This window comes from Giraffa tippelskirchi, chromosome 14 (genome assembly GCF_054371585.1).
Source record: "Giraffa tippelskirchi isolate mGirTip1 chromosome 14, T2T-mGirTip1v1.2.pri, whole genome shotgun sequence".
NCBI lineage: Eukaryota > Metazoa > Chordata > Mammalia > Artiodactyla > Giraffidae > Giraffa > Giraffa tippelskirchi.
Genome location: NC_137288.1, coordinates 45122517 through 45145254, shown reverse-complemented (window position 1 = coordinate 45145254; position 22738 = coordinate 45122517). Strand labels below are relative to the sequence as shown.

The 22738-nt window shown below is 46.9% G+C and overlaps 2 protein-coding genes and 1 long non-coding RNA gene across 9 annotated transcripts in view; all 3 read left to right on the top strand.

The window, feature by feature from the left end:
* LOC145534898 (uncharacterized) overlaps nucleotides 1-9632 on the top strand; it is a 36066-nt gene extending 26434 nt beyond the window's left edge. For 4 of the 5 annotated variants that reach the window (XR_014075055.1, XR_014075054.1, XM_081563262.1 and 1 more), the window contains one exon: nucleotides 9266-9361. Coding sequence is in view for 3 of the 5 variants with exons in the window: in XM_081563262.1 (XP_081419388.1) it covers nucleotides 9266-9299 (34 nt within the window). In the remaining 2 variants the exon portion in view is untranslated. Of the gene's footprint in view, nucleotides 1-9265 lie in introns of all 5 variants that reach the window. The other variant, XM_081563261.1, reaches the window with a different exon arrangement.
* Nucleotides 9633-12758: 3126 nt separating this feature from the next.
* Nucleotides 12759-22738, top strand: part of TTC39C (tetratricopeptide repeat domain 39C) — a 99398-nt gene continuing 89418 nt past the window's right edge. For all 3 annotated transcript variants that reach the window (XM_081563231.1, XM_081563233.1, XM_081563232.1), the window contains exon 1: nucleotides 12759-13008. In XM_081563231.1, coding sequence (XP_081419357.1) covers nucleotides 12857-13008 — 152 coding nt within the window. In that variant the 5' untranslated portion in view covers nucleotides 12759-12856. The remainder of the gene's footprint in view (nucleotides 13009-22738) is intronic.
* On the top strand, nucleotides 16383-19730 carry LOC145534901 (uncharacterized). Its single transcript, XR_014075059.1, has 3 exons — nucleotides 16383-16710; nucleotides 17029-17810; nucleotides 17950-19730. It is a non-coding gene; the product is annotated as an uncharacterized LOC145534901 (long non-coding RNA).

Genomic DNA, 22738 nt, shown 5'->3' with positions numbered 1-22738 from the left:
GTGTTTGAGTATCAGGTTTCTTTGTTACAAGCCACAGGAACACACTCCAGCTTAAGTTGGAGAGGAATTTATTGGGTGTAATTGAAGAGCTTTTGGAGATTGGAGAGTGGGTCATAAGGACAGCCGCTGGGAGCTGTCGCACTGGTTAGCCTAAACGGTGGCCCCCCTGACACCCCTGTCACCACAGCGTCCCTCTGTCACAGTCCCACCATCATTACCTCCCCATGACACTACACACCACCAGACACATCTCCAAAATAGTAGAGAGAAGGTGATGCTAGTTATGGGGTGAACTGTATTCCCCTCCCAAATTCATATGTTCAAGTCCTAACCACTCAGTACCTCAGCATGTGACCTTATTTGGAGATGGGGGGGTTTGCGTGCATGCATGCTAAGTCACTCAGTCGTGTCCAACTCTTTGTGACCCCATGGAGTGTAGCCCACAAGGCTCCTCTGTCCATGGGATTCTCCAGGCAAGAATATTGGAGTGGGCTACCATTTCCTCCTCCAGGGGATCTTCCTGACCCAGGGACCGAACCCACGCACGTCTCTTACATCTCCTGCATTGGCAAGACGGTTCTTTACCACTAGCGCCACCACGGTGGTATATTGCAGAGCTCATCGAACTGAAATGAGGTCATTAGTGTGGGCCCTAGTCCAACAAGACCAGTGTCCTTGTGAGGATGGAAAGCTTAGACACAGACATACACAGAGGGAAGACAGCCATCTCCAAGCCAAGGAAAGGGGTCCAGAGCAGAGCCTCTCCTGCCAGCTGTCAGAAGGAATGAGCCTGCTGACACCTTGATTTTGGACTTCTGGGTTCCAGACCCGAGAGACAATTAATTTCTTAGTTAGCCCTGGAAAACTAATGTAATGCTGGAGAGTCAAGAACAGAGAGGGAAAAAAGAAAATCCTCACCACTTTGCTGAACTCTTTGTAGATAGCGAAGGCACTTTGATGTATTGGGTTGGCCAATACAGCATAAGTTATGGAAAAGCCCTAGTGAACTTTTTGGCCAACCCAGTACCTTATCCCACCTGGCAGGGCTGGGATCTGTATAGTCATGCATGACTCTGCTCTGAGAAGCACCTGGCCTTTTGTTTAATGCACTGTGGTTTCCATCTTGAAATTCTCTAGGTTTTGAAAACAAGAAACCCCACATTTTCATTTTGCAGTGGGCCCCACAAATTACAAATTATGTAGCCTGGCTCCTGGATGTCACTGCTATCTGTGTTTACCTGTGAGACAAACAGGGACTTTGCCATGATTTGTGTTTATCGATGATGAAAGTGAAGCTGAAAGAGGTTAAGCAACTTGATCAAGGTCAACAGAGATACCCAGAGTTGGATCAAGAGCTGAGGTTTCTGCTGCAATGACCTTTGTGTTCCATCCAGTTTGAGATTCTGTAACTCTAGAGCTCATCTAAGAAACAAAGAAAATTTGAAGGTAAAACCTTTACATGGTTTCCTTGCCTCCTTCAGTTATCATGACTAAAGTTCAGCACACAAAACCAGGCGCAGTGTCCTTTGGGTGACCTTTGATGTCCCTGGCGGCCTAGTTGAGAATTTCCTCTGCCTCCTTCACCTGGTGACACTGTCTTTTTGGCTGTTCCCTTTAGTCTCCTCTTATCTGGTTTTCTGTCAGATTCTGTGTCTCTGAAGAAGCAGGTTCTTGCCTGCCTGGGGCCCCAGGTCAACCTAAGTTTGGGTTTAGATAGAAACTGTTGACCTCTGGCCACTGGATCTGTGCCATGGATTGTTGGTCATGTGGTCTGTGGTCAAGGATATTGAGAAATACATTCAGGAATCAATTGACCTCTTCCTTGGTTCTAGATATTCAGCCTCTTGGCTGTGTTGGGATAAACCAACCCTTCTAATCTGGGTTTCGTGGAGTTTCATCATCTCTCCTTGTCTGTCTGCTTTTTCTCCTCTCTCTCTTCTATTCTCTCCTTGCTTTGCTGATGCTCCACTGTCAGTGAAGTTCCTTAGACTCTCCTCTGATTTCTTTACCTTTCCTTCAGCCCCTGTTCTACCACTATTCTCATAGTCCTTCAGTCCTTCACAGCTCTGCCCCCAGCATCACCAACACACCTTGGAGATTTCCAAGTCAGTTACATCATCAGTGTCCTAAAGAGACATTTAATAAAGTTGTGCTTGATTTACTCTTGGGTTCCACTCAAATAGATCATTTTCCAAATCCATCAATATCTTTGGAAGAGGTAGGAGGAGGCTTTAGACTTTTAAAATGTTTTTTCCCCCCTTTGTTACAGAATGTAACATTGGAGGGTGAGGTGTGCAGTGATTGTGTTGTTCATTCATTCTCTGAGGTAGGTATAAGTTGCTCGCCTGCACTCCTCTCTTTGAAAACAGCTTCTCCCCATTCTTTGTGGGCCTTTTAGCCAGGATGCTCGACTCACCCCCTGGCTGTCTCCCCACATGACCAAGGCTGACCAATCAGAATGCTCTCCCCTCCAGTGACTGGATCGTGGTTGCCAGGTGACTCAAGCAGCATTGATCAGAACCATCCTCGACAATGGCTACATAGAAACTGGAGAGTAAGATATCTCTTCCTCTGGGAATGGGTGATGCTGACAGAAGAAAACTAAAAGTGGGGGGTGGGATCTAGATTTAAAGATGACTTGAGAAGATCTCTTAGGTTGGTTACTAGTTCAAAGTCAGTAGAGACTGAATTGACCAGCCGCCGTTTAGAGTTACTAAGGCTGCTGATGGGGACTTCCCTGGTGGCTCAGCGGTAAAAAAAAAAAAAAAAAAAAATCCACCTGCCAATGCAGGAAACACAGATTTGATTCCAGATCCAGAAAGATCCCACATGCCACAGAGCAACTAAGCCAGTGCCCCACAACTACTGAGTCTGTGCTCTAGAGTCTGCGGGCCCTGACTACTGAAGCCCACGTGATCTAGAGCCCGTGCTCTGAAACATGAGAAGCCACCACAATGAGAAGCCCTCACACTGAAACTAGAGAGCAGCCCCCGCGTGCTGTGACTAGAGAAAAAGCCTGTGCAGCAGCAAAGACCTAGTGCAGCCTAAATAAATACATAAATAAAATGATTTAAAAAAAAAGAAGGCTGGTGGTGTTAGGGAAAACTCAAATCTGGCAAACAGGGATGTTGAATTGCTTATACCCCAGAGGAATGATTCAAGGTGGGGGAATAGATCACTCTGAGGACATTTTTTTTTTGGATGTACGAGGAATTCCAGGAGGTGGGAAGTGCTTGGGTAGTGCTTTAGGCATTGGGAGACAGGAGTGCTAGACTCTTGCCGTGTATGGGACAGTCCTGCAGAATGGAGAGTTGCCTTATTAGCTGCTCTCCCACTGCAGGAGAGAAAAAAACTCAACCTGTAAAGAGAAGCAGAGAGAAGTGGAGTCCCATTGTCCCTGAGAGAGCATCTGTATTCAGCTCTGCAGTTGCCCGAGATCCACACTCAGGTCACGCCTTTTCCTGTGACGCCTCTTTGGGTTGGTTTTGTTCACCTGCAGCAGAAGGAGAACTGAGAGGCTCACATACCAGGGAGTAACTAGTGCTCTGGTTTTCCGCAGTTGCCTCTTGTAAGTCTCTAGTCTTCTTCACATTAAAGTGGCCCTTCATATTAAGTCGGGTGCTGTCAAATTCCTTACCGGCTCCTTATTGCCCTTACATTCCTTGTTGAGGCATAGAAAACTCCTGCCCCCTGCCCCAGCCTCATCCCTCGCCCATTCCTGCCTCAGCCCACACTCTAGAACAAGAAGACATCTCTAAAAGGGACATCTGCTGTTTCCCATGGCCGTGCTCCTGCTGGTCCCTCTGTCTTCTACCCTTCTCAGTTACTGATTTCCTCCTTCCTTCATAGGAGGAAGCCTTCATGAACGCCCACAGCACCCCACATATACCTCTGTCTTAAGACCTTTTTATGTTAAGATTATCTGTTGTTGTGCCTGTCTCAACCACTAGACCAGAGGATTCTCAGATTTGGGGGCACCTTCTTCAACTTTGTCTTCCAGTACACCTAGCATACAGTGCCTGGCACCTGCTGTTGAACTGAACTGATTCTTGTTTTAAGTAAAATACAATAATTAATTCATCTTAGACAACATCTGGGATGTGCTGCAATTTATGTAATGCATCCTTCTTGAAGTGAATCACTAGTGGACCTATGACCACTGGTATGACATGTGTGAGAAAGAGCTCTTCACAGGCAAGTGGTTTTTAGATTTGCTTGAATGACTGCAGAGAAAAACAGTAGAATGGTTATCTTAGTCTAGAGGAACGAAAAGTGTTTTGTTTTTTTTTTTTTAATTTACGTAAGGTCGTTTTCGTTCACTAGGTGTGTCTGGTAGGGCAGGGATATGGAAACAATGACTTTGCTTTTGGGCCAAAGGTGGAGGGCTGCCCACTAGAGGTGGTTTTCTTTCTGAAAAGTAGAGTAAAGAAGACCGATCCCAAGCCCAGAAAGCTGTTGTTCTTTCCGTGGTTTGGGAAATGAAGAAACTAGTCCCTGGGTATCTGGGCATCCAGTTCCTTGTTGGTGGATATAAACTTGTTCTCACGTTGCCTTTTCCATCTCACAGTTACCCCCTGTCTTCACTGTTTTTGTCTCAGAGGAGATGGCAGGGTGAAGGGGGTGAGGAGAAGTGAAGAAATGTGTATTTTTAGCACTGACACAGCTGAATGTTCTGAGTCTTCTTTTACAACCACATTTAAAAATAAACGTCAAGAGTTAGGATTTAAGTGATTTCTCGGTGTCCACATCCTCCTTTTCTCCTTAATGAGGGCCTGTCTTCTGTCTGGTCACCACTCTCTGTGGAGTGTGTCTTTCAACTCTGGATGTATCAACCACTAATTGATAAAACGCACAGAATTTCTTAAGGTATTACATGACACACTTTTGTTTTAAAGGTCTAGGGATATCCCTTTATGCTCAGATCAATAACACATCCAAGGATACACAGATGATTTACCATCAGAATCTCACATTAAGCTATACTTTCTCTCATTTATTCATGCAGTATTTCTGAAACATATCTTGTGGGTAAGAAAGGTACCAAGATGAGCAGTAGCTGCTTTACTTTCAGGATTGTCACTCAGACAACTGTTTCTCAGAGGGCTGGTCCCTGAGGTTAGACTCACCTGGGGTTCTCAGTAGAATTGCAGACGCTTGGGCTCCACCCTGGTATTAGTGACTCAGATTACATATGAGATCATATATTTTCCTGTATTCAAATTACATGAATGTATATTACTTTGAGCTTCCCTGGTGGCTCAGATGGTAAAGAATCCACCTGCAATGCGGGAGACCTGGATTTGATCCCTGGGCCAGGAAGATCCCCTGGAGGAAGGCATGGCAACCTACTCCAATAGTCTTGCCTGGAGAATCCCCATGGACAGAGGAGCCTGGTGGGCTACAGTCCATAGCGTCACAGAGTCCCACATGACTGAGCGACTAAGCAGAGCATATTACTTTGAGGAAGAGGTGATGAGATGGCCATGTGAAACTCAGAATGATGTGTGTGTGCATGTGTGTGTACACGTACACCCTCTCAGTCAGGTGTGTGTATGTGTGTGCGTACATAGATCCCCTCAGGCCTCCAGGAGGTACTAGGTTTTACTGTAACAACTAAGACTTACCCACTCTGTCCAATAAGACCTGTGTTCAGACCTCACTTGAACCCTTACTGGCTGTATGGCCTTGCGAAAATTATCCAACTTGTTTGTATATCTGTAAACCTGGGATAAAGCCCACCTCGCAGGGTTCCTTTGAAAATTAAGTGAAACAAAATGTGTAAAGTCTTAACACAGCACTGAGTGTGTTGCAATGGCAGCCAGTAACTAATACTGATTTATGGATACTCTTCAAGATGAAATTTTTTTTAGCAATAAACTTTTTTCTGCATCAGGTATATTAAAAAATCAAAAACATAAATTCCCTTCTTCCATTGTTTTTTACTCAGTCATTTAGAATGATTTAAATTTTATATAAAGTACAGCTTTATTGATGTATGAGTTATATACTGTAAGATTTACCATTTACAGCATACATTTCAATGGTTTTTAGTATATTTGCAGAATTGTGCAGCCATCTTGGAAAAGGGAATGACTACCCACTCCAGTCTTCTTGCCTGGATAATCCCATAGACAGAGGAGCTTATCTAATTATATAAGATTTTCAAAATAAATTTTTAGTGTGTTTGTGTGTGTGTATACTCTTCATAGAGAAGCAGACTATTTAATAGAATATTTTAAAACAAATATCCAATGTTATACATGGTAGTGGATTTTTTTCTCCTTTACATACAAAGCTTTTTGAAAAGATATTTTTCATCTAATTCCTTTTCTGGAATTGTCTTCAAAATTTTATTCATGTTCTTAAAACTACCTTCAGTTGTGGTGGATTTTCTTTTGAAAATAGATGTGAAAGTAACAAAAAATAGTGATAAGCCCCCTTTGATAACTAATGGGGCAACTTAAACTGGGTGATACTATTTGGGGGCTCAAAAATCAAGGACTGGCTATCAGTTAATGATAGAAGTGTTCTGGTGTGGTTCATATACTAACTCTGAAAGGGTAAAGAATCAACAAATTAATAGAAAATCGGTGAATATCAGTTCAAAAGTTAAACGTCTGTTATAACCATTTCAGGAGTGAATCCAGGAATTAAACAGATTCTGACGAGCTTTGTACTGAGGTCTATGGATGTGTATTTGACTATATGTTTCATCTGCAGTGTTGAGAAGCCTCATAATATTTGTCTAAATATTGGCAGCACTTACCCCTGTCCTGACACAGTGAGAACACTCAGTGAGCGCCCTGTGAAACGCCAGGATGTCAGGGCCCTCTGCTCAGTGGTGTCCGTACATTTGCACAAGCAACACCAGGGTGGATTACCCGCATTTCTGAAAAACTTTTTCAACTAGTTCCTTAAGTTGCTATGGGGAATTCAGTGTTGCTGAGTTTTGGATAGGGACACCCAGATTGCTAACTTAACCCCAGAACAAAACACAAGTGATTAAATGAATAAGGCATGATTTTATGTTAGCAGTGTGTCTCTCCTTGCGAAGATAAAGCAATCATAACTGACTGCCAAACATGTTACACACGCAGGACATAGAAGATGCATTTTTTAAAAACATTCACACTAAATATTATTGATTTCTGTCCAATCCTTCAGGCAGTGTCAAAAACATATATTAATGGGTTATTAAAGCAGAAATAATTCAGATCCAAATGAAGAACTCTAAAACCTAGATACTTTTACTTAATATTTTTTATACTCCCTGAATAAAATCGGCACTTCTTCCTTGCTGCTGCGGCTGCTAAGTTGCTTCAGTCGTGTACAACTCTGTGCGACCCCATAGATGGCAGCCCACCAGGCTCCTCTGTCAATGGGATTCTCCCAGGTAAGAATACTGGAGAATGTAGCCATTTCCTTCTCCAGAGGATCTTCCCCACCCAGGGATGGAACACGCATCTCCTGCATTGTCATATTCCCTGCCACCAGGGAAACCCTGTGTTAGAAGTTACTGTAGGAACGGTTTAATATCTTAATATAATAAGGCCAGGATTGTCAGCAAGACATGGATAACATTACATGAAGAGAAGGCAAATAATTTCCTTAGTAAAAATGGGGATTCCAGATAGAAATTAATCACAGTGGAAGTTGTGCTTGGTTTTAGATACTCCAGGAGAAAACCCACCAGGGCACTTGGTACCTTTAGGCAGCTCTCCCCTCCCTCATCCAAGGGGACCAGAGCTCCTCTGCCTCCCCCACTACATGCCCCCCACTGCACCCCAGAACTCAGCAGACCCAGACCTTGAAACCAGAGACACGCTGTCCCTCTCTAGAGCAACAGTCAGGGAACAGAGAAGAGAAGCCTTGGGCATTTCCCAGAGGCTGCAAAATGCACAAGTCAAGAGAGGGGATCAGGGGAGAGGGAGGCTTGATGATTTCTCTAAGGAGGAGGAGGGACGGTAGGTAGATCAGGGAACAGCAAGAACCAGTGCAAGGGAAGGAGTGAGGTTAAAGGGAAGGGGTTAAGGAAGAGAGGCGAAAAGAACCAGAGGAGGGAGGGAGGGAGGGAGGAGGGAACAACAGGAAGATGGGGAGATGGAGAGGGAGGGTCTCTGAAGGCCAGGAGAGGACCCAGATTTCCACTCAAAGATGCATCCCAATCAGGGGCTTGGGCAGGAGGTCTCATTGCTGGAGCCACCCCAGGGAGGACAATGATCTAAACTCTAGTAAACACCTGCTTAAACACACTGCGGTCCTTTGGGTATTTGGTTTGGGGAAAGACAGATGAGGTATCCCATCAGAAGGGGATGGTTTCCTGCTCTGTGGTCACTGCTGTTGTTTCCAGGGCAGGATGACTGTCCTGTTGGACACATTTCTCCTCCTGCTGGAGAAACAGCCAGGTGGACCCCCATGGGCGCTCCCCTCCTTAGAGGCCAGCTAGTGACCCATCTGTGACCAGAAAGGGACAGCCCCTTCCACAGAGTCTAACATACCAACCCTTGCTTGACCTGACTTGCCTTCTAATTAAAAAGCAGTTAACTAAATCTACCCTACTAAATCTTCAGGAGAGTTCAAGGACTGAGTTGGACAGCAAAGCTAGCATAATATGAAAATATAGTGTGATATTAATTTCTCTGTTCTCCTCCTTTTTAGAGTCCCAGACATTCTGGAGACCTGTATTTATTTCAACTGGTAGTGCAGATTTACACTACAGAGATACATTAAGCGATGGTTATTAACATTACTAAAGAATTTTTTCAATTGGAGGAAAATTTTTTCTAAATATATATATTTTGTTGACTTACAATGTTTCCGGTGCTCAGCATGGTGGTTTGGTTATACATCTACATATATTATTTTCGATTATTTTCCATGATAGGTTTTACAAGATATTGACTATACAGTAATTGGAGGCAAATTGTTTTACAATGTTGTGTTGGTTTCTGCCATATAACTCAACTCAGTCATAATTATATGTATATATCCTCTCCCTCTTGAGCCTCCCTCCCCTCCCCCCATCCCATCCCATCCCTCTAGGTCATCGCAGAGTGCCAGGCTGGGCTCCCTGTGTTATATAACAGCTTCCCACTAAGTATTTTAATATACTGAAGCACAAGCAAGATTTTCTTAAAGTAGTATAGTCTCTAAAGGCATTTAAAATATGATTCCAAAATCCAAAACATGTTTAAGAAGACAAGGTTAGGGGGAGTTTGTTGGTTGTCTTTCTCACATCAAGTTTCTATCTCCCTTTTCCTAATAGATACGGAATTTCCCAGCCAAGGAGTTTGGGTTGAATTGGTTCCACCTTCCAGATCTGCGAGAAGACTCTGATGGACTTAAGTCAATCATGAGAAGCCACCCCCCCCACTCCCCGCCCCGCCCCCCCACCGCTTTCCCCCTCACACTGATTGGTTAAGAATAAGCACCTGAACACAGTCAGGCCAATCAAAGCCAATGTGGCTGAATTAGAGGGTTTTTGTTGTTGTTAAGAGTTGAAGCAGTGCCTTCTTACCGGATGTCAAGAGGCATGTGGGCTACGTTTTTCTGTTACTTGCAACCAAGACATCTTATTAAAAACAAAATCTACTGTGTAAAGGATAATACAGATATCTAAAACTTTTCACTGATCGTTTGAACTTGGAGTTTCATTTTCATGATGAAATCTCATGAGGAACCACAAAATACTGACAATACCCACAAGAGGTCTATGGAAAGGAAACGGGTTCTTTCCTCCCCTTGAGCGCTTTTCTCTCCTCCCCTCCCCCTTCCATCATCTCCTCTCTCTCCTTTCCAAGGAAACACTCGGGTAAATCTTATTGGGCTGAAGGTAGTACACTAAAGACTGCATTGAGTTCTGCAGGAGGTGCTGAGATTTTCAGTTTGAATTGCCTCCTGCCCTAACGTGTTAGTAATCTAGATTTTTTTTTCCTTTTGTAGGTAATATACACCATAACCTCTTAAATATCCGTCATTAGCTGCCATTATTAGCCAGTGAAGAAGCACAACCAGCCTTAATCCCCCACCTGCTAGGTGAACCCTGAGCAGGTGGCAGTGTCAAACAGCTGCAACAAGTGTAATTACAGGTCCGTGCGTTGTCTGCCTTCAGGATCATGGAGCCCGTTTTGAATGCTCTTTGTGTCCCTCAGCACAGAGCAAATATTTGAAAATGTCTGTTCATGCTACTGCTACTAATCTAATGGTTTTTGGTATCTGGTTAAATCCCACTCGGCACACATCTGATGTATATTACTTGGGAGAGTTTCCCTTTATCCATAACGCCCCCTCCCTTGCCTATTATGGGGTGCTGGGAAGTTGCACTGGGTCTTCATCCAATCTTTGAGCAGTTCAATTTCACAAAGTCTGCATAACCGATTGTGCTCAGTGCTCGAGATGGAACTAGCCCCACAAACATTGCTTTGATTTTGTTCACCTCACCTCCCACCCTCAGCTGCAGGGTCCCTGGAACAACTTGTTAACAACTCCCATGGTGCCATCAGCACCTTCACTTTCACACCCCCCCGCCCCCCCCCGCCCCCTGCTCCTCAAGTAATGGGGACATAGAGACCTGTGTGTAGCTGCCTTCTCCAACTGAGGGAGTACAGGCAACCTGCTAAGTTTGGTGTTGCTCTCCTGGTTTCGCTCCCTTGTTGTTTTTAAATATTTATTTATTTGGCTGCATCAGTTCCTAACTGCGGCACGAAGGCTTAGTTGTCCCGCTGCATGTGGGATCTTAGTTCTCTGACCAGGGTCGAACTTGTATCCTCTGTATTGGCAGGCAGACTCTCAACCTCTGGACCAGTGGATAAGTCCCTCCTTCCCTTGTTGACTAGATTGTTTCAGAGGTTTGGGGGTGGATGCTTCCACAGATACAAAGTTCAGGCAGCTCGTAAACACTGGGCATGTTGTCAGCTCTCCTGACTGCTGGCAGTGTGTTCCAGGGGGGTTCCTTCTGGGACAGAGGCCCATGTGAGCCACGTGGCCACTACAGTACCTGAGATCTGAGTTAGAGGACCCTGCTCATCAAAACACACACACATACAAACACACATACACACACATTTATCAACACATAGGCACCTCTGTCACTGGAGTTCTGGCACTGAGTGTTGGCTCAGTGGAACCTATAACCTGCTGATGCTTGAAAGTAACACTATTTTAAATCTGTGTGTGCTTGGGTTAAAAAAAAAATTGGTCAACTTGTCAAATCCTTTTTGGAGCACATTGAAGGCAATGATGTCCTCCATTACAAAGTATTGTTTCCCAACGCTGGGAATCATTCAGTTTCTTACTGCTTTTCCCTGTTCTAATTTGTGGCCCCAGAGGTACTCAAGAATTAGCCTGGTGTTGTAACAGTTACACACAGCAGCTGAGAAGTGACAATTCACATTACTCTTAAATTTGAGATGAATGTTGGGAATACTGTACTGTATGGGATGGCACAGACTATAAAATAAGTGAGAGCTACTTACACTATGAAATTATATTATTTTGGAAAACTTTTTGTGATCATTTATCTTATTGATTCCATCATAATGCTGGACATGATACTTAGAATTCATGGGTTATCTCGAAAACTGAACATTGTTTTAAATTTTACAAACAATTTCAGTGGTTAAAGCTTGGTCAAAGTGTCTCCAAACTGAATTTAATAAACTACACTTAAAGAATCACGACGATTTAAGAAAGGTGGTTTAATTATACATTAAGATCATAATCTTGATTGTAACACCAAACATAGTTGGTTTTGCTAAAATAAAAGCGGGAAAAGTTAATTTATGGAAACTCACAAAAACTGATTTATGGATTGTCTCCCTAATATTAACCCCCAACACACACCACCAGCCCATCATCATAATTTAGTAAGTAATGGCTAAATTCAGTCATCTTCGGCGTTTTACTGACTTTTCGCTCCTACGGAAATTGCAGCTTATAGTCATTTTTCTGTTGCACTGATATGAAAGTGTAATTGTTAGGGTGAGAGTAGAACGCAATTGAACAGCTGGATTTATAACTTAAATATTTAGGTGTATGCTATCTGGGCCCCTATTTGTTTCCTTGTCCCACGATCCGGAGCGGATGGGTGGCCAGACCCAGGCCCTCGCCCCTCTAGGTCTTCAACTCTGAGCTACGGGCAGCCTTCGGGCAGGTGCCCGGGGCACCGCCCCCGCCGCCCACCTCCTCGGGGATTGGTTTCCGCGGCTAGTGGGCGGTCCCATGGTGCAGATAAAGTTGGGTGGCGCGCGCGCCGCCTGCGTGGGGTTTCGGGCACCCGGGGTAAAAGCGCTGCGCGCTCTCGCCGCGGCCCGGGCGGAGTTCCCAGTTCGCTCTCCGAACCCGCTCGCTCTCTCCAGCTTCCCCGCGACTCCCGGGTCCGGCCCTTTTGGAGAAGGGGGGTCAGGAGCCGGGCCGCGGAGCCTCGCGCGCGTCCGAGCAGGCTCGACGCGCTGGCTCGGGGTTGCCGGGCGAGGGGCGCGGTGTGAGGGCCGGGGCCCGGGCGGCGCGCGGGGGCTGCAGGAAGCGAGGGCAGCCGGGGCTCGGCCCCCGCTCCGCCCTGGCAGAGACACCCGGAAACGGATTCACCGCTTCGGTGGCCGCGCGAGCCGGGCGCCTCGGAGGGGGGCGGGCGGGCTGGCGGCTGCTGAGTAATCCCCGCGGCGGCGGCGGCGGGAGGCGACGGCCTGGGCGCCCACGTCCCCGCCGCGCGCGCTGCAGCCCGGCCCCAGCTCCTCCCTCCGCGCCCGCCCACCGCGCCCGCGCCCCGCGCAGGTAGAGCCGGGCTCCGGGCGCGCGCGGGGGCCGCAGCGGCTGCCACCCCACCTCGCCTCGTCCCGGCACAGAGCCTCGAGCGCCCATGGCCGGCTCGGAGCAGCAGCGGCCGCGGCGGCTGGACGACGGAGACGCGGCGGCAGCGCCTCTGCAGGACGCGGAGCTGGCCCTTGCCGGCATCAACATGCTGCTCAACAACGGCTTTCGGGAGTCGGACCAGCTCTTCAAACAATACAGGTGACCGGCGCGCCCCGCTCCCCCTCCCCCTCCAGGCAGTAGCTACTCCCTGGTGGGTCCTGGCTTCCCCGAATCGCATCCCCCGGCCTCTGCGCCTTGGCCTCATCTCTCTTCCGCCCCCACCCCGGGTCCGCGGTCCTTTCCCTCCGCGGGACCCGCAGTCTCCCCTGACTTTCTCCCGGCCTCGTCCTGCCAGAGGAGCGCCCAGTGTCCGTGCGCCTCTCTGTCGCGGGTCGCGTCCCCCGCCGCCGGGTCCGGAGCCCGTGAGCTTTGAGATCTGGACCGGACGCGATTTGAGGCGGCAGCGAGCCCTGGACTTGCAGGGCCGTGACTCTGGCGAGGCGCGCCGCCCGCGCTGCCTTTGTGACACGGACCACACCAGATGCAGCGTGCCTGCTTCGTGCTCCTCGCGTTACTGTGCATCGTTGTGCATTCCAGACGCTTTCATTGTTTGAAAACAGATGTGCATAACTGCCTGGCCATGCAGTAATTAAAAAAAAAAAATCCAGCCCAACTCTGCTCATTCACCTCTCTCTGCCTTTTTTCTCAAACTCAATCCCCAAAATGAGTTGCTAATGCTTTTCAAGCAAGCGTTTGTATTTATGATGGATTTCTCTAACTCAGAGGTAGAAGAAAATGGAGGGATTTTAAACATACGTGGGAGTGAGGAAGCACACGTGTGTTCAGTTAATTGTTTTATTCGTCTTTTTAAAACATTGAAGCGAATGAACTGAAACCTCGTAGCTTTCTCGTGTGTGTGGGAGGAGCCTTCAATTTCTTTGCGGAGCAGAAGAACCTGCTTTCTGGTTTAGGAAGCAAGTTTGTGATTTGCCCTTTTAGTGTCGATAGGACTCAAGGATGTTGATTGGCAGCTTCCCTGTCAGTGTTTTAAGGGCCAATTGCTGCCGGTCTTTAGGGCCGGTGTTTGGTAGGAATTAGGGAACTCCTGTACAGCTGTGATTGAGCGCCACGGCCTGTAAGCAAATGAGAGGAGAGCCCAGCCGATGGGATGCAGGTGCCTGAAGTTGTCAGACATAAAAGAATGGTGGTTTCTACCGTTGGGAGCGTCCACAAGCTTAATGGCAACGCGAGTATCTCACACAACGCGAGTATAAACTTTTTCACTAAGACATTTTACTTTTAAATCAGTTTTGGAAAAAAAAACAAAAACCTGCAAATGGAAACTTCTTAGCTCTATTCAGAACATTTTATTTTTAAAGCATACAAATCTGATTTCAAGCCAGAGTTTCATCAAGGATTTCCAGAGGATAGATTTAAAAGACTTACTTGTCTCACAATCTCTCGTGCAGGGTTTGTTTGTTTGTTTTGGAGCCATCTGAGAATATACTTAATGAAAAAAGTTTTATTTACTGTGCTTTGACTTTTCCAAAAAGACATACAAATTTATGTTGTATGAGAGGGGATGGAGAAAGTCTTAGAGTCAAGTTTGTTTTCTTTGGTTGTTGATCAAGATACGGGTACTTGCATATTTCAATACTTCTTGCTTTGAAATGCTCTGTTACTTATTTTAATGATCTCTCCCCCCGCCCCCCCCCCCTTTGCTTTAATCCACTTAAATTCCTATCTCATGGTCCCTGGATACTGAAAGCATGAAATAACTCGCCTTGCCTCATTTAGACAACTCTGTGCCCTGTTGTGTTCAGTCATGTACTGACTCTGCGGCCCCATGGACTGTAGCTTGCCAGTCCTTGGGATTTCCCAGGCAGGGATACTGGGGTGGGTTGTCATTTCCTCCTCCAGGAGATCTTTCCCTCCCAGGGCGGGGATGGAACCTCTGTCTCCATTTCCTGCATGAGCAGGTGGATTCTTGACTGCCGAGACACCTGGGAAGCCCCTATGCACTATTACTAGAGGGTGAGTTACGAGTGCTAGGGAAGGCGTTTCTCTGTGAGTGTTAGGGGTGAGGGGAGGTGTCGTCCAGGCAGGATTTCCACTGCATAGCTAGGAGCTGTGGCTGGCTGCTTGTGTTTTGAAATGGGAACCAAGGATAAAGGAACACAATGGTGTGGCATCTCTTCTCTGCCAAGCACAGTGCCTTATATCGGCGCTATTCTAGTGACAACAAAGGAGTGAGGTGTATTTCATCCTCAGTGTTTTTAGTTACGAGGCACTCAGCTTCTCAGCATTTAGCATGAGTCAGGACACAGGCACTGTGGTTCTAAATCTAGGGCTCTTTTCATTAAACCGTTCTGACTGTCCCACCTGATTGATTATATTTTGTAATTTGCCCCGTGACCTTGTTTGCCAGCAACTTAAACTCTTTTGTGGTGGATAGTAGTAGCGTCATCCTATCAGCTTCCTGGCAGCCAGGGCTGCTGCCCTAGTTTTGCTACTTTAGTAGCGGCTGCCTTTGGTTTCTCAGTTTGCTTACTTGCCTATAAAATGGGAGTCGCAAACACTATAGTGTGGTTAGTATTAGAATGCATGGTAGCTGGCACCGTGTAAACCATCAAACACTAATTAGCTTTTGAACTTGATGCTACTATTATTGTACTTTCTACTTGATGGCATAGTTTGAGTAGAAGACAATACGTCCTGAATGTGGGTAGCCTTTCTCTTTAAAGTTAGCCTGGACTGTGTGCATCGCAGTCGTGTCTGACTTTTTGCTTCCATGAACTGCCTCAGCAAGAATACTGGAGTGGTGTGCCATTTCCTTCTCCAGAGGATCTTCCCAACCCAGGGATCGAACCTGCATCACCTGCATTGTACTAGGATTCTGTATTACCGCTGAGCCACCAGGGAAGCCCTCACATAATACATTTCAAAGACTTAGGTCCTACTATGCACTGGGACACTTCTCTTCCCTTCCCAGGGTCAAATGCCCTGCTGGAAAACCCAGAAGTGACTTTATATGTGTTTGAGGAACACCTCTAACTCAATTTATTTGCTGAAGAGAGAATGACTTGATTATCTCATTCCTTGGGAGTCTTCTGTCACCACCCTTCCCTTTCCAGTAAACATTCCAGAAATGTATCATTATGGTTTAACAATAGAAACATTTGTGTCTAGTATAACAGTAACACTGTAAGAAAGTTAAAGCAAGAAGGTCACTTTCTCTTGCCACATTACTAGGATGATAAGTTCACCAGCAGCTACCTAATGAGAAATGATTACTTCATAGAAACATTGTGAAGGCCATTCTGAATCAGTGGAAAGCTGGGATTGTATAGTTTAGATATTATACAGATAGGAACATGGGCTTCCCAGGTGGCTCAGTGGTGAAGAATCTGCCTGCCAATGCCGGAGACATAGGAGACATGGGTTCGATCCCTGGGTTGGGAAGATCTGCTGGAGGAGGGAATGGCAACCCACTCCACTATTCTTGCATGGAGAATCCCATGGACAGAGGAACCTGACGGGCTACCGTCTATAGCAGACAGTTGGACATGACTGAAGCAACTTGTACATGGCACAAGAGAGGCTTTCTCTTGAGATATAAGACTCCGTAGCTGGGATTTCAAAATGTAGCTGTCACTTCTGTTGTAACTATAGTAATAATATAACAAGCTGCCCAGCTGTTGATGCTGAGCCCCCATCATGCGCTTGGAGATGTTTTCGCAGAGGCTGAGACAGATTGGTGCTGATTTAAGCCCAAGAAGATACCTTTGTAAGTGTGTGATCCTGACCCTCTGAAATCACATTGTTTGTGTTGGTCTGGGGGCTCAGTGCTGTAATCCAGCAGTGCTCACTCCCCTTCCTACACACACACACACACACACACACACACACACACACTTTTAACTGATGTTCATGTGTATGATACACACTCAGACCTTTAGGAACTCAGACTTGTGACAAGAGGCTGTGGTTACGTGCATGAGGCAGGCACTAGATTTTTAGGTGTTGACTTGCAGGTAAGCTTGGCTGGTGGGGAGAATCTGGAGATGTAGCCATGGCTGTTGTGGCCTGTAGGACTAGAGAGAAACAACGTGTAACCCAGCTTGAAGGAAAATCTTCCAGAGGAACTGAGGCTGAGAGCCATGATGGGGTGGAAGTGAGCAAGTTGAAAGAGAAGGAATTGGGTGAGGGGTGGGAAGGAGGAGAATGTGAGCGGAGGTGGGTGGACATGGAACTCTAGGAGAGAGATGTGAGTTGGCATCTGGAGAAGGGGGGTGAGACCTGCCAGCTGATCAGTGTTATTAGGTTGTCACGTCGGATGGGTTTTCTACACTTGTTTTCTTCTCAGATCTGCTGCTTGGTCCACGTTTCCTGTGAGTCAGTGTTGCCTTTCAGGGTGTTCAGTTAACTCATGCTCTCCATGGCCTTCACCCGTCACAGTGTGGCCCTCACATCTGTAATCAACACCCAGCTGCTCGGGCCTCAGGGTCCTGATATCACCATCTCTTTTTCTTTGGGGCTTGAGATATTACTTGCGTAATTGGCAGACTAGAAGGAGAGGTGAAACTCTGAACTCCGAGGAGGACAGGAGACATTTGGAGCTCCTGAGCCAAAGAGCTTTGCGGTTCTTATTTCACAGGCCTGGCACTTACTGTCCCTCTGCCCCTTGAGGCCACCATCTCCATCTCCTGCATTAATTCCCGGCATTCTTGGTGACCCTAAGACATCTGCACTATTTACCCCTGCCAACACGACTGCCACTTTCTGGCTGTAGATATTATTAAAAAGTCCTGTTTGGTCATTGTCAGGTCAAACAAAAAGCATGTAACAGAATGAATGATCACTGATGATAAATATGCATAAATAAGGGCTTGATACGGAGAAGGCAATGGCACCCCACTCCAGTACTCTTGCCTGGGGAACCCCATGCGTGGAGGAGCCTGGTAGGCTGCAGCCCATGGGGTCGCGAAGAGTCGGACACAACTGAGCGACTTCACTTTCACTTTTCACTTTTATGCACTGGAGGAGGAAATGGCAACCCACTCCAGCATTCTTGCCTGGAGAATCCTGAGGACGGAGGAGCCTGGTGGGCTGCCGTCTATGGGGTCACACAGAGTTGGACACGACTGACACGACTTAGCAGCAGCAACAGAGAATTAGTGCATAGTCGATATTATGAATTGTGATATTTTTCTTTTCTGTTTTAAAGTGTAAAAATGGCAAAAATTATTAAAAACAAAAAGCAACAAAAACTCATGTTTAAAATGAATGTATAGGTCCTAAATTGTTTTAACAGTTTCTGGCATATACAATCAAACTGTATTACATGTGGCCTTGTTTGTGAGCAGATTGATTATAGAGCCAGTCTCACTGTGGAGATGGCTCAGTATAATTTGAGATTTCAGACTAGACCCCATGGGGCAAATCTGGTTGACTGGTTTTGTAAATAAAGGTTTTTTTTAAGAAAGAAGAAATGCTTTTAACACAATTTACTTATTTTTGGCTGTGCTAGGTCTTTGTTGCTGCACGGGCTTTCCCCCAGTTGTGGTGAGGGGGGGCTACTCTCTAGTTGCAGGTCTGTAGGACTTTCATTGCGGTGACTTGTCTTGTTTCAGGGTACAGGCTCTAGGGTACACAGGTTTCAGCAATTGTGGCATATGGGCTCAGTAGCTGCAGCTCCCAGGCTCTAGAGCACAGACTCAGAAGTTGTGGTGCACGGGCTTCGTTGCTCCATATGCATGTGGGATCTTTCTGGATCAGGGACTGAACCTGTGTCTCCTGCATTGGCAGGTGGATTCTTTACCACCGAGCCACCAGCGAAGCCCAGTTAATAAAGTTATTAGGATGCCGCTAGACTCACTTCCCAAACGAACTTTTTGGCCAACCTGTGTCTTCTTTGGTGATTCAGTGGTAAAGAATCTGCCTATCAGTGCAGGAGCTGCAGGGGACATGGGTTTGATCCCTGGTCGGGAAAGAACCCCTGGAGGAGGAATGGCAGCCCACTCCAGTATTCTTGCCTGGGAAATCCCACGCACAGAGGAGGCTGGTGGGGTACCCTCTGTGGAGTTGCAGGGAGTGGGACACGACTGAGCGACTAAACAACAAAGTATCATGTGAACAACAACAAAGTATCTTCTCTGTGGAGAAATGAATAGCTATACAGAGCCTACAGCCCACAAAGCTTAACATAGTTACTCTCTGGCCCTTTATAGAAAGAGTTTGATGATGCCTGATGCAAACGGCTGTTCTCCCTGGAAAAATTTGAAATGCTGGTGTAACAGACCTGAACCCATATGTGTCTGAGCCTCTTGTGTGCCCAGCAGTGTGTTGGATGCTCTGGATTCCAAGGGGAGCCTGCAGGTCGCCTGTGGGCTCCACATGATCTGGCTGTTCCCAGAGCTGGGTGCCTGGGCCTTGCTGCCAGAGGCCCCAGAGAGTCCATAGGTGCAGAGATATAAGAAAGGAGAAGCAACAGGAAGCAGAAATGGTGTGGGCAACTGGCAGGAGGGAGGAGGCTCAGCCACTGCCCTTTTCCACCCTCCTCAGCTCAGCAGTGTGTATATGCAAAGGCTGGGGAATTTTTTTCTCCTCCCAACTATTGCACTGTCTCAGAAGATTCTAATTAAAGATTCATTTGGCTTAATTGGGATGTTTAAAAAAATGCAATTGCCTGTAGAATAACGGGAGAGTTTTTAGGAAATTATTAGGAAAAAGGGACCACCTTTACTGTGGGGGTGGCATGAGGCTTTCTCTTCCTCTAGTTATATGAAACCCCCTGTGGACCCTCAGACACATCATCGTGTTTCAGGAGTTAGACCTTTTGCATAGACTCTTTAAAAAAAAAAAAAAAAAGAGCAAAAACATTTATTTATTTGGCTGTGCCTGGTCTTAGTTGTGGCATGTGGGATCAAGTTCTCTGACCAGGGATTGAACCTGGGCTTCCTGCATTGGGAGCCCAGAGTCTTTACCCCTGAACCACCAGGGAAGTCCCTGCACTGACTCTTTTAAATCCCATGTTTTACACCCCAGTCTCCTCTGGAGATCAAACCAGTCCTAAAGGAAATCAACCCCTGAATATTCATTGGAAGTACTGATGCTGAAGCTCCAATACTTTGGCCACCTGATGCAGAGAGCCAGCTCGCTGGAAAAGACCATGATGCTGTGAAAGATTGAGGGCAGGAGGAGAAGGGTACGATAGAAGACGAGATGGCATCACCAACTCAATGGACATGAGTTTGAGGAAGCTCCAGGAGAGAGTGAAGGACAGGGAAGCCTGGTGTGCTGCAGTCCATGGGGTCACAAAGAGTTGGACACGACTGAGTGAACAAAAAGAACAACTCCTCTGCCAGGGTTGCCCTCCTACTTACCCAGTGACAGCAGGGGGAGTTTGAAGAGGGAATTTGCTGAGAAGTACTCCCAGAGAAGAGAGAAGATAAGGGAAGCCCAGAGAGTAGATGGCTGTTATTTCAAAACCTTGATTAGTGCCAGTTCTGCCCCATGAAAGAGGTTGGGGTGCCCAGGAAGGAACTCCTCTCTTAGACTTTTTCCATTGCTTCCTCTGTCCCACAAATTCACAGTATGCTGTTTGGCTGGTAACATAGGTCTAATCTGGGATTGAATAAGTTTTTTGGGGGTGAACCTGGAGATCTAGTCCTTACTTAAAGCCTTATGATTTGGGGAAGTGCATCCCAGTTTCTGGACAGGAGACTTTGTATGCCTGTTCCTTGAGGTATAGTTGACATGCAGCACCCTCGTTTTGGGTGTTAACACAATGATGTGCTGTTTATAGGTGTTGTGCAGTGATCGCCACAGTGAGTCTAGTTAATATTTGTTACCATGCTTAGTTGCAAACGCTCATCCTAGAAGGCTGTTCGTTAATTGCTGTCTCGATGGTGTAGTGACTTCTGACGTCTGATTTGAAGACAGAGACTGGACTCTCCTTCGTGGGTAAAGATGCTTGCTGGTTGGCTGTCTCTACCCTTTTCCCTCTAGCTAAGGTTGCTTTCTCCATCTCTTCCTTCTTGCTCAAGAATTTCAGAACATGAGAACTCGATACACAACAGGGAGTTACTCTTGTCTTACAGGAAAACGGTCAGTCTGTTATGACAGAGAAAGCTCTTTGAGAAGATCTACTGTGTCCAGGGCTCAAAGGTGAGAAACGGGTCCCTGCTTCAAGCAGGCGTTGCTCACTGAATACCTGTAAATCTGCTGCACAGTCACTTTAGCAGTCTTACTCAAAGCTGGAATGTGTGGGAAATCGCTGGTTTAGGTGACTTTTCCTAAGATGCATCAAAATAAATACATAATAATCATAAATTATTGGTAAATACTAGGTAGTACTTTCTCCGTGCCAGGTCACACACTCCCCGTGTGTTGATCTTCACTTTATTTTCCCCACAGTCCTGTGCAGGGTGCTCTTGTCACCTCCCTCTTATGGGGGAATGGTGCACAGTGATATTGGATGAGCTGCCCAAGGTTTCACAGTAAGTGGAGGTGAGCTGGGTTTGAATCTAGGGTGTCTGGCTGCAGAGCCTGTATTTTTAACCACTGCACCACACTATCCTGCTTTTGTAATAACCCTTACACTATGAGAAGTTGACCTGCATTTGGCTCATGTCATTTTGGAGTGAACTTCCCACTCCAAAATGTGCCGTGCACACTCCAGCACCCACAGGCAACCCAGTAAACCACCAGAGAGGTCTGTCCACAGGGAGTGTGTCACCCAGGTTTCAGATGCCCTGTGGCTCCCAGCTGGCCTTGGGGCGAGGTCCCAGGTCTTGTCCTAGGATGGATGTACTCTGATCAGGCTGGTCTGCTTCCCTGCCTCCCTCCTGCCTCTTCCTTGGTCCCTTCCTCCTTAGCCGTGCTGGAGAATTTTGCATTATCTGGCTGGTTCTGACTTATCACTCATGACACAACTCAGGTTTCCATGAGGAGGTGGTACAGCCCCTTGGTTGCTCCTCCATCCCTTCATCCAGCTCTGTGACGTGAGATCAGTGTTGACATGGCTGCCTGTCTGGGTGCGAGGGCTGAGATGGGTGGACGTCTCATCAGGTGTTCCTGAGGCCACCCTTCCTCAGGTTGCTGCAGTCATGTGGAGTCCATGAGGTTTTGTGGACTTATCAGTGCCTCTTTATCTGTGCATGCAGTGCAGGAGCACTGCCTGTTAGGAGCCTTGCTTCTCAAACCCCTCCTGCATCCTGATGTGTAGTGGGCACATCTGGACCCTGTGGAAGGGCTCCAAGCACCCCTGAACTGGTGGCCTGCCTCTCATACGCAGTTAGCAGGGCTCCTTTCTGGCCCTTCAGCCTCTTCCCTTTGGTGCATCCAGGCTGCCCGGCGCTTGGTGTGGGGCAGTGGGGAGCAGGGCTGCCAGCCAGCGTGTCCTGGTCTTGACAGGTGCCATCAAAGGAAAAACGGAGGCCCTGATGAAGTCTTCTGCTTCTTAAGTGGCCACGAGCCTCAACTGCATCCAACCCGGGCAGGTAGCTCCTAGGCTGAGCTATCCTCTGCTCCTTGTTGTCTCTGGCAGGCAGACCCACCTTGCACGTCTCCCATGAGCCACCCCCAGTGCTCTAGGCTGCCCCGTATGGGCACGGCATGATGTGCTGCTGTCACTTGCCTCTTGGGCATGAGAAGGCGACAATCTAGCTTCCCGACTCCACAGTCCCTGTCCTGAAATTCAGGATGAACTGGTCTCTGGAAAAACGTGGAGGCTGGGAGGAGAAGCTTTCCAGACAGGTGGCTCGCAACTCTCTCAAACCTAACACCCTCTTTTTGTAACAGAGGTTTTGTAATTCTCCTTCCATGATCCTAAAATGAAATTGATAGATGAAATGACCTAAGAACAAAAATGACCCATGACACATAC